Consider the following 11,758-nt stretch of genomic DNA (forward strand, 5'->3'; position numbering starts at 1 on the left):
CAGCCCTTGCCTTTCCTTTTAAAAATAAAAAAAAACTTTTCTTTCTTCTTGATTATTTAGAATTTTTATCATATGATGGAAGTATTGCTATTGATTATCCTAAATTACATATGAAAATACCAAGTCATGGGCAGGCACAAGGAGCATGGTTTGATCGTTGGTATCTCATGCCATGCCGAGCTGGCTGAAACTTGTCGTGGTGGTGCATGCCTATAATCCCAGCACTGGGCAGGCAGAGACAGTAGGATCACTTGGAGTCTGAGCAGCATACAAAGACCTTGTACCAAATAAATAAATAAAAGGTTAAAAAAATTTTAAAAAGAAAAATACCTAGTCATGGTCTATTATTAGTGTTTTCCAAAATAAATTGAAAGCTTACTCTCTTTTATAAATTATCTTTTCACCTGCAGTATTTCATATTTTTAAAAATATTGTAAGAATATTGCATAAAATTTTTAAGATGGAGAAAAAGATAAGTCCACTTTGCTTTCATGATAAAATAACAAAAATGCTTTTTTTAAAAAGTTAGACATATCAAATAGAAAAGATAAATAGCCAGTATTGGAAGTTTTTCAGAGACTGACAAGCTTACAGGTGTTCTTGTGTTGTAAGACAAAGCTCTCAGCATAGCAAGGTCCATAATGTGAATGGAGGTCGTTTTTCCTTTAAGGGCAAAAGAATAGAATCACTTCTGATACACATACTTGAACTATAAGAAGTATTAAAAAAAAGAGTTAATCCTCCCTGTGTTGTATCCAAATAGGTAAATTCACTTGCCCTTTTAAACTGAACAAGAAAAGAAAATACTGTAGTGATTATTTTGTAGGGAACCAAGACTTACTGAAATTGTTAAATAAAAATTTTCTTTGGGTTATGCAAGTGTATTCTAGAATTAGTACAAAATTGATACAAATAGAAAGTATATTTTTCAAAGAAAGAATTCCCCATTATCTAGAAATACCTGTTGTCAATATTCAGCTAAACTCTTTCTTAGGTAGTAACATAATTGATTTCCATTGTACATATCCTATTGTATTTTTAGGAGGTTTTAATGTACAGATAATGCTTTTATAGAAAAATGATAGATAATGAAGTTTATATCCTCAGGTAATAAATGAGCATAATCATATTATATTGTTTAGGATTCTCTTTGCTGCATTAAATCATATAAAATTGCTGGTATTCAGCCAGTTCTGACTTAGCACAAATCATAATTTTATATGTTCAATGTAATAATTGCAGTAGGCTTCTTAAGAAATCTTGAAAACCTCCAGGAGTAAAACAGATTTTATTTTGTTCCCAGCCCAATCCCTAAAGTTTGCAACAGTTCCCAACAGGTGAGTCTAATCTTCATTTTGAAATATAAAAGAAAAAGATTGAACTGGTAAAAATAATTTCTTTAAAATAGAAATAGCATGGAAATATTTGATCTGCACGCTGGAGAAAATAAATCAAGGAACCAATTTAGTTCTAGTTGGCTCAGTGGAATTGGCCTCACAAAAGCTTCATGAAATTCCATCAGTGTTGGCATAAGGTGTTGAGCCATTCATATTCATAAACATGAATGATAACAGAGACAGAAAACCTTTCTCAAATTAGGAAAGGTCAGGACAACAGGGAAAGACAGAGGTTGAGGATTGAACCCAGTGTCAGGTTCCAAAGCCAAATGTCTTCCCCTCAACCAAAGTGCCTGCACCTTCTTGTGATGCGCCCCCCATGTAACTTGGTGGCTCATGACCTACCATTCACAGTAAGACAATGTCCTACCTGTGTTGTTATGCCTCCTGTCCCTGTTTCTCACCTGGGGTTGAGTGGCCTGCTGTCTGTCTTCGGTGATGGTGGTATAGACTTGAGGAGCTATGTTTACAAAACAAGGTGGTTTCTATCTAAATCATAGCTTTTCACTTAGAAATGTGTCACTTAGAAATTAACTTGGTGCATGAATTCAGCAAGGTAATCCAATATAGTCCAGTAGTCTATAATAGTAGTGGGTTATCCTTGTGACTGGAAATGTCCAAAGTTATTGACTTGAGCATTTTACAGCTCAGCATATTCATATGGCTTTACTTTTTATATCTTGTTTTTATATTTTTCTGATGGTTGGTTAAGAACATGGTAAAGCAAGAACTATATAACAAAACATGTAACTTTTTTATGTGACAAGGTCAGTCAAATCCTTTCAGGACTTACCCTGAAACCCTGTATAGCAGTTTGTAGATCTTATGTCAGTGTCAACCATGTGGATGATTCATTGCCATTGCTTGACCAATTTGCTCTCTTTGAAAGCCTAAGAGAATGTTTTCTCTCCAGGTGACTCTCCTTAGGCACACTGTACATCATCCATCATTTTCCTCTGTAGCTACACAATCTTTTTGAACAGAAAATTCAGGACACCACTGAATTACAGGATGTTACAGTACAGGTTCTCTTATGTCCTGAGTCCTCCCTGACCTTGAAGGACTAGGGTCAAAATGTTGGCTATCCTTGTAGCCTTTCTTTTTCTCTAATTTTTTGTTCTGCAAACTTAAGTTGTTAACCCTCCAGAAGAGAAACTTAATATTATTACCCCAGAACTTCGGCTGTTGAGCTTAACATCAGTATCTGTCTGAATATCAAACACCTTAGACATAACATGGAACAGGTATTTTCCGTCATTCATTGATATGCTAAACTTTAAATCCATACAGACTGTGAAAAAAATTTTTTAAATAAAAAATATTTAAAAAATAGAAATAAACAATTACAAATTTTTACACAGAAGTTTAGAAATCTAACCATGTACAACATTGTAGCAGGACCTACAATCTATGAAAAGCAATGGAAGGAATACTATTGAATGTACTGCAATAAAATTAAAGGCCTAGCCCAATTAATAAGTAAATTAAAAAAATAAAAAAAATCACCTTAGAGAAAATGTAAAAAAAGAAAAAGAAGTTAGCTTGGCAAACAAGCTAATTTCTGTTAGTTTTAGTTTTGTTGACAAGTAAATCTTGTGGTCTGTTTCATTCATAAATATATATAAATAAAATCAACCTGAGAGTGGTTAATTGATAAAGAAAGAGGCTCATGACTCTGGAGGCTAGTCCAGTCTTATTGACTTCTGGTGAGGACAGGAAGGGGGGTAATTACAGGACAGAGAGCAGGCTGTGGAACTGCCTTTCTGAAACCACTCTTACAGTAACCAGCCCAGTCCTGAGAGAACACAAACTCACTCCTCAGAGATGCCAGTGTTTGTTTGACCCAGGTATTCCCAGGTAGACCCGGGACCAAACTTCCACATGTGCTTTGGTGAAAGCAAATGATGTGGAAACCACAGCGAATCTTCCTCTCAAAAGTACTAAATAGTAATTACAATGGGAGCAACATGACACATTGTGCATACAGGCCACCAATTTCAGCCAGTTATGGGTGTTATATTAGTGGCAGTGGTTTAATCCTACAGTCCTAGAATTATAAGTATAAGCAGATCTTAACAAATACATGACACCTTTCTGCTCCTTCCTGTCTAGTGCATCAAGAAAGAACCAGCCTCACTTTCAGAAATATCTTTGATTTTACTAGAGGTTGGTATTGGTGCTCATGTTAGTAAGGCAACTATCAGTAAATCTTAACTTTTCCCATATTCATCAGTTTTCATTTTCCTTTGTTCTTTGTTATCTTCCAGCCCAATAAGGCTGTCCTGTGAGCTGCAATGATACAGTGAAGGACATAGCTTTGGTGTCCGTGACACGACCAGGCCCCGTGTCCCAAGATAATGTCCTCCTCATGTGTATGCAGCCCTGCTAATTATTCTCCTTTAAGAAATAATGACACATTAGGACAAGAAGGCGGGGGCCACTGTCCTTATTTAATTAGGCAGGAATGGATGTGCATGTGCCTATGCATAAAAAACAATCACCAGACATAATTGAATGTTGCTTTCTCCTGTGCCCTTTTCCCAATGAGGTGGCATCTAGAAAGATCCCAGGATGATTTATTCTTATATAAGGTGTGTGTAGGGGAGACCAGGTATGTGCCGCATTGCATTGTTGTTAAAAATGCCACCCTGGGACCCAGTTAATGGACCTGTTGTTCTTTCATGCAAATCAACTTTAAAAAAATAAAGGCAGAAGGGCTTTTATGACATCACAGGGCAAGTCAGGACATCAGTTCTGCCTCCCAAGTTGCATTGATTTCTCTATGTGTTCCTTTTCAGCCCAGGACAGCATCTGAGGCTGTTGACATGGCTCTGGAGGACTTGGGGGGGGGGGAATGAGAGACAGAGGAGAGTTGGCTGTCCTTGGCTCCTGTGTGCACATTGTGTGGGTACACACAGACGTACACACACAAACACAGCGTAGTGTAGCATCATTTCAGTTCTACCTCAGCAGAACAGACTAGTCAAGCCAGGGAACACAGCCTTCTCTACTCAGTATAGACACCGAAGTTTCTGCCATTTTGAACAGGGTCCTCCAGGAAGGTACTTTCAATTTGGGCTCATGTGGAATTAGTGTTTAAAGGGCTAGCAGTGCCCTGAAAACACTGTGTGCCCTCCTTCAGCCATATTTGTTTTTCCAGATTTTTGTGTTTAAAAGGTTAAGAATCACATCCATCTATTCTAGCTTTGCTCTGAGCTTTTGAAACCCAAGGTTGGGGGGCTGGGGAGAAGACTCAGTGGAATAAGTGCTTCCCTGGCAAGCTCAAGGGTCTGAATTCAATCCCTGGTTCTACCAAAAAAAAAAAAAAAAAAAAAAAACTCTTTCCTGAAACCCAAGGTTGGGAGGAACACAGTTTGGGGTGTTGGAAGAATTTAAATTTGAATTTTATCTCCAGTCCATTTTAGCTCTGTGGTCTTGCACAGGCTAGAGAACTGCACTGAACCTCCACTTTCCCAAAGGGGAGGCAAGGATGGGAATGCGTGTTTTAGGATTACAGCTGTGGGTGAGTCTAGATGGAAACCATGCACACTAACTTATTTTCTCACATGAATACCAAGGGAAGCCTCCTCCTGTTCCTCCGTAGTCTGTGGTGGGTGTTTTCCAGCACCAACACCATGCCTGGCACTCAGGGAACACTCAGGTGCTGTCTGAATGAGCTGGTGGGTGGAGTACCCCGGGTCAAGGACCAGGTGAAATCCCTCTGTCACCATTGTGTCCTTAAAGCATTTATTATTTTTAAAGAGAGACCTTGGGGTTATTGTTGGTTTTGCTCAGAGAGCCCCCTATCCTATGCAAAATCTTTCTGAATACACGAAAAGACTAGATCCACTTACTCCAGGCTGAAAAGTTACGATGTGTTGGCATTTTATCTGTACCAGGACTGGGAAAACTACAGCCTTTAGGCCAGACTTGGCCTTTTGCCTGTTTTTGTAAATAAAGCTCTATTGGAGCATAACTGTGTCTATTGATTGACTTGGCTATTTTGTGTCTCAGGAGAGTTGAGTAAGGACAGAGACCATATGAACTATATAGCCTGATGTATTGACTACCTGGCTTTTTACATAAAAGGTTTGCAAACCCCTCCTAGATCCTATGTACTCCTTACTGCAGGCCTTCAGGGTTGGTCTTGAGTCAGCTTTTTTATACATGGGGGCCTAAGACTCTCAGTTAAGTACCTTGCTTGAGCTCTCACAGCTTGGGGATGGTTCGGTTTTAATTCCAGGCCTGCAGGACTCCACATCCATGATCTTCCCACTAAACACTGATACCTTTCAACCCAGCCCAAACCTAGATGAACCAACTGTGTCCACTGGGTGGCTGTGCCCAGAGTGGGGAACAGTCCAATGAAGCCCCTGGAGGCATGGTGCAACCTGGCCCAGACCAGCAGTGTAAGTCACGTGACATGGTGAGACTCCAAGGGATGCTACTCACTGGCAGGGAAGCATGGATGTTGAGTAACTTACATGCAAACATGATGCAGCTTCCCAAGGGTAGCAGGTGGAACATTTCCCCAAAGATCCTTGTTGATCGTGAACATTGCATCTGCACTTGCTGGGTCTCTTGGTAAGAAACGTAACACTTGTACACTTCCAGCTCAGAGCTACCCCATGGACTTCCCTTGCTAGTGTCTGAGAATCAGGCACTTCCAAGCTGGCTCCCTGGTTCTGGGGCCTCAAGGGCAAATCTGACTCCAAGTTGAAGGCAAATGTTCTTTTGCAGTGAATTAGCCTTGATGGATACTTGTTTCACAGGTTTATAGATGAAATTCTGGGCTGCTTTGGTCCTTATTCCTGCTTTTTGTTCTCCTTTCCCCTTTCTAATTAATTCTTACAAGATTCTAAGCTGATTAGGATGGAACAAAAGACACAAAGTTGGAAAAACTAACTCTTCCTGCACTGACAATACAGTGATATTTGCCTTTTAAGTGTGATAAGCTGACAATAATGATGACAGTGACAGTTACAGCCACCCAACTGGAACTAACACAGTTGGGCCATTTGTCTGTCAGATCACAGGAGAAATGGCTGCTGTGTTAATCAGTTACCATGTAAAAATAGAAACCGTAACTTCAGGCTGGGGAAGGGAAAGGCAAGAAGGATTAGGAAGGGAGAATTGGTCCTGAGGCTCTGCTGTGGCTTCGGGCTCTGTGGCTGGCTAGCCTCAGGGAGTGTCTGTGGTTATCTTTTCCACAATCATGCTCATGGCTCTGTTTATGGAAGATTCCACAGACCAGCCGCAGAGCTGCAGGGCGGAAGGAAGGCGTGAGAGCTATAATTAACTTTCTGTTGCATTGTGTTCTACAACAGTGACCCTTATTTCTACAAAGGCAAAATTCAGCCTCCCATCTCGAAGTTTTACATTCTCCAAAGCCAGCGCTACTGTAGTCTCTCCGACCTGTGTACACACAGATTAAAAATGGGGCTGCCCTGGTTTATTTGGGCTGGTAAAATGAAATGACATTTCATTTGTTGCACCAGTGTAACTCTTTGGAGAAATGACGGGTTGATTAATTTTTTTTTTTTGTTTGCTATTTTAAAGAGAAAAAGATAAACAACAAAAATGATACAACATTTCAAAACAAGATGATAGGAAATTAACAGTGGTTATTACATTGCATTTATTATCTTCGAAGTAGTTGCTCAGATTACCAGATAGAGGCATGTAAGATTGATCAAACAATATAAGCTCTGTTGCTTGCAATACATAGAAATTAGTAGCACAATTATCTTAGCTATCTTGTGTATAAATGTTTTCCCTCTTTTTTTTTTCTCCTTTCCTCCATCCCAGTTGTTCTTTACTCTTGAGTAGTTTCTTTCCCTTTCACAGTATCTGTTGTACCTCTTGGATCTTATTTACTCATTCAGTTTCTTATACCAGAGAAACAATGCCATGTTTACACATGCAGGTCTGATTTGTTCCACTTGTATGGTCTCTAGTTCCATCTATTACCTCTAAGAGCCTCAAGTTTGCCTTTCTTTCTAGCTGAGCAGTACTCCATGGTATAAAAATAGCACATCCTTTTTATCCATTTTTTGGTTGATGGGCACCTGGGTTGTTTCCAAGATTTAGCTATTACAAATTGTGCTGCTATAAACATGGTGCACATATATTGTTGTGGTTTGATGTTTTCAGTTCTTCTGGAAAAATATCCAGAATTGATTAAATTTTATTGTTTATTTAGCATGAATGCTTCTAACAGCAAGTTTTTTGTTTTGTTTTTTGCCTTTGCAGGTCTTTTGGTTTATTCCTAACATATTTTAATGCCTTTTGTTTTTAACTTTAAGTTATCTAAGTAGCTCTCCATGTTTTATGGGGTTTTCTGTTTGCTTCTGCTTGGCTGAGTCTACTAGTCATTGATTGTATTTCTGTCACGTCGTGTATTTATTATGAACCTGATACAAGATTCAGATCTATTTCTTGACAGAGACCATAAAGGAACTTTAAAAATTCTAAACATTGAGTACTTTGAGTTGGGTAGGAATTGCCAAAGAAATAGAACTTTGCTTTGTGCCCATGAGGCCCAGTGCTAGTGGTGATGTGGTTACTGCCTAGGCAAGGAAAGGGTTCTGAACAAGGCATAGAAATCTACAGAAAGGGCATCCTCTGGAGTTGCTCCCGGTATGGTTTCTATCCCGATGTCCCTCCAAAGCCTCATGCAGTCATGGGGCGGGCTTCTAGAGTTTTTGATTGATCTGTGGCCCAATGCTAGGCTTTGGGGTGTGAGTGCCACACCCACCCAGGGGAAGACAGTGTGCATACAGCGTGAAGGAGGGAAAGAGGCTTGCTGCTGCTGCTCCTTCCTTTTTGCTCTTGTTGCTTTCACTGCCATGAACTGCTGTCTCCTGCCCTGTGCCTCTCTGCCTTGGAGCCAACTAAGTGGACTGAAACCTCCACTAACTGTGAGCTAAATAAACCTTTCCTTCCTTAACTTTGGGCATCAGGTATTTTTTTTCCCAACAGTGAGAGAAAAGTAACTGAGACACTCATTCCAACTGTTCTGGGTGCAAGCAGGGCATTAACCTAGGAAAGAGAAGAGAACCAGGTGCATCTGTGTATTAATCAGTATGCTGTTTACTAATTAGTGACAGTAACAGGATTTGCTCTTCGTGTAGCCATACTAAGGAGGCAAGCTCAAATACGCTATCATTTTTGCACAGCTTTCTTTCCGCTGTTTTTAAGCCCACGTGGACTTTCATTATTGGTTATAGTTTTTGTGCAGAGGCGTGGCAGTGTTAGAGGTGGGTACACATAAGGCTGGCATCACTTCACTGCCAGCTTTGCTGAGCTCATATGTTGTCCCTGTTTCTGTGTTTTCCAGAGAAAAATGCCTGCTGCCTCTCCAGTTGGCTTTGGAATCCAAGAATGTGAAGCTGGCTCAACACGCCTTGGCAGGGATGCAGGTATAGCTTCGGCTGAATGGTGACCGAAATTGACAGGCCACTTGGATGCTGAAAGAGCAAGTCGTTAACATTTTCATACTGGCTGTATAAAAATCTGTGCAAAGCTGTGATGGACCTGGGACACAACCCCAGAGATCATAGGATTTTCTTTTATGCTCTAAAATTTCTCGTGCACAGTATTATTTGGTTGAGTTTTGTAGTGGAACACTGATTCGTGGAGAGCCAGCTAAACTCCCAAAGACAGGAAACCTTTTGCAGAGTCTAATTTTTAGGAGAATGAGAGATCCCAACAACAAATAACCCTAAATTCAACCCAACTCAGATCTTGTGTGTATTCAACACGTGCAGTTCTGTGTAATGAGGTGTAAAAATAAACTGGAAATATTTTTGCTTCGTTTATTACTCAGCTAGATTGGTGAATGGGCTGATAATTTTGTTTAGAGGAATCTTGGGGGGAGGGAGAAATTTGATTTAGAAAGAAGAATCAGATTGCTTGAACACATTTCTTTCTCCAAGCATTTATGGTGTTTTGTTGTTGTTGTTGTTGTTGTTGTTGTTTTGTTGTTGTTGTTGTTTTTGAGACAGGTTGTGTAATTCAGGCTGACCTTGAACTTACTTAGGTAGCTCAGGCTGGCCTCAAGAATTCTTGGCCATTCTCCTGCCTCAGCCTCATGAGTGGTAGGATTCCCGGCACACGCCGCCATGCCAGGCATGTGCCACCATGCCCCTCCTGAGCATTTGTGTTTTACACCAAACATTAGGGGTCCAATTCCAACAATGAAAAGGAGATGACTGTATAAATACATGGAGCTTTTATTAGAGCAGCTTGGTTTCTAGAGACGAACATGGTAAAGGTCAAGCCTGCAGGGGTCTGTGACTGAATATGGGTGGCATCGTCGATGTCTTTCTCTGTCCATAGGGACAACCTTATAAATAGTTTTATTAAGTTCGGTGAAATCCCTGGTGCCTTTTAGAAGTTAATATGTAGGAAAAAGTGAAGAAGCAGCTCTTTTACCCTCAGTGGATATAATTATATATTTTAACATGCAGTGGCATTTCACGTTTTTAAACTTTGTTAGTAGTGCTATGAGAAACCTTATGCTTTCCTCTAAGGTAACTGGGCCAATGAAAAAGAATTTGGTTTTGTGTGGGTTTCCCACTTTGCCCCACCCCCTCCCTTTTAACCCCAAGACATTCTGAGCTGTCCTATCATGTTTTGTTTTGTTTTGTTTTGTTTCTTGTTGGAACCGGGGATTGAACTCAGGCCCTTGTGCTTGCCAGGGAAGCGCTTATTCCACTGAGCCATCTCCCCAGCCCCTGTACTATCATGTTTTCAAGACCTACCTAAGTGAACTTCAGTGAGTTGGTGGGTTTTGAGTCTTTCTTTACCATCTATCTCTTTCTACCTATTGTCTAACTTCAGCACATTTTTAGGGTTTCCTACTCTTTATCATTTGAAGGAAAACAGTTTTGTAATAAACTTTAACTCTTGGCCATCCTGGATATACTACTTGATTCTTCAAGACAAATCCCTTCTGGAAGGCTTAGGCTGTGTCATGGAGATGTACTTATGCAGGTCAGAAGTACTCGAGACCAGCTCTACAGAGAGTGAGATTGAAAAGGCGCTCATCATGATTGATGAAGCAATGCCAAAATTTCCTCCCAAGTTGTAACTCTAAGCTATGCCATAAAAGAACAAGCTAGGCAGGGATACATGCAAAGCCCTAAGTGGGGTCTCAAAAAACCTGAGAGGGGGAGAACAACTTAATTGCAGCCTTGTGAATAAGAATTCGGGGTCCCAGGGTGAATAGGCATAGGACATGCAGTGGCCTGAGACAGTGACTCAAGTTATGTATCATTTCTTAAAATCAGGCCACCCTCAAGTGCCTCATTCACTCAGTGGCCTCGTGCTGAGTGGGAGGGCCCAGTGACAACCTTTGTGGAGTCAGCCTGGCCAGTGAGACTTAGGTGGACATGATGGATGGGGTCACATTTGCTGGATGCTTTATCCCTGTGGTTCTAGAGAAAAATGAGGGAGCAAAGTTGAGCAACAGTGGCCTTGATGGACCTGGGGGGAAACTGTATGAAAAATTAGAGTTGCCCTGAAGTAGCAGAGGGTTGTCCTATGAAGGGGACATGTGGAAATCCTCAAATGTGTGTTCACGATCTCTGTGTGGTGCTTTCAGCGTGTCCGTAGTCTGTCCCCACACCCAAATCACCGAGGGGGCCAGAATTTCACTTGCTGGCATTCAGAATGCATTATCTACTGTCACAAAAAAAAAAAAGGTCTCTGCCAAAAAAATCATTTGTCTCAGGTTGGATGCTTTTTTGTTTTTAATGGCATGTAGCACAAGCTCTTTCCTAATGGCTTCCAGCCACATGTGTCCCGGGTGAGAAAGGTGATCATCAATACATAATAAGCTAGAACAGCCTGTGGTGGCAGGAAGCGCGTGTCTGGGATCACTGCCTTGTGCCTCTTTACAGAAGCTGCTCTCGGAAGAGAGATTCGTATCCATGGAAACAGACTCTGATGAGAAGCAGCTGCTCAATCAGATCCTGAATGCTGTGAAAGTGACGCCTTCACTCAATGAAGACTTGCAGGTGGAAGTGATGAAGGTAGGTTTGACGCAGCCCCCAGTGTGCGTCATCGGGACAGGAAGACAACCTGACCCCTGCGCTGGCTGTCTCAGAACTGTCCCTGTGCTGTGCTCATCTGTTACTGGGAATGCATGGTTATTATCCTTTTTTTTTTTTTCAAAGTTTTATTGATAAACAGATAGCAATGAGACAGTTTCAAATCCAATCGGAAGTACAGTTTCAACAAATAGTACACTGCATATATTCTTCTTAGTGGTTAATTGCTTTACAAGAAGTGGACTTGTGATCCTATTTACAAACACCATTAGAACAAATCATTCTATTCATTAAGAGAATGCAACT

At 40.7% G+C, this 11,758-nt stretch overlaps 1 protein-coding gene across 1 annotated transcript in view; it reads left to right on the top strand.

Annotated features, from left to right (window-relative positions):
• Arfgef3 (ARFGEF family member 3) overlaps positions 1-11,758 on the top strand; it is a 154,791-nt gene that overhangs the window by 36,499 nt on the left and 106,534 nt on the right. The window contains exons 4-5 of the mRNA XM_023712198.1: positions 8,737-8,818; positions 11,303-11,434. Coding sequence (XP_023567966.1) covers positions 8,737-8,818; positions 11,303-11,434 — 214 coding nt within the window. The remainder of the gene's footprint in view (positions 1-8,736; positions 8,819-11,302; positions 11,435-11,758) is intronic.

Source organism: Octodon degus, unplaced genomic scaffold, assembly GCF_000260255.1.
Source record: "Octodon degus isolate 3935 unplaced genomic scaffold, OctDeg1.0 scaffold00024, whole genome shotgun sequence".
NCBI lineage: Eukaryota > Metazoa > Chordata > Mammalia > Rodentia > Octodontidae > Octodon > Octodon degus.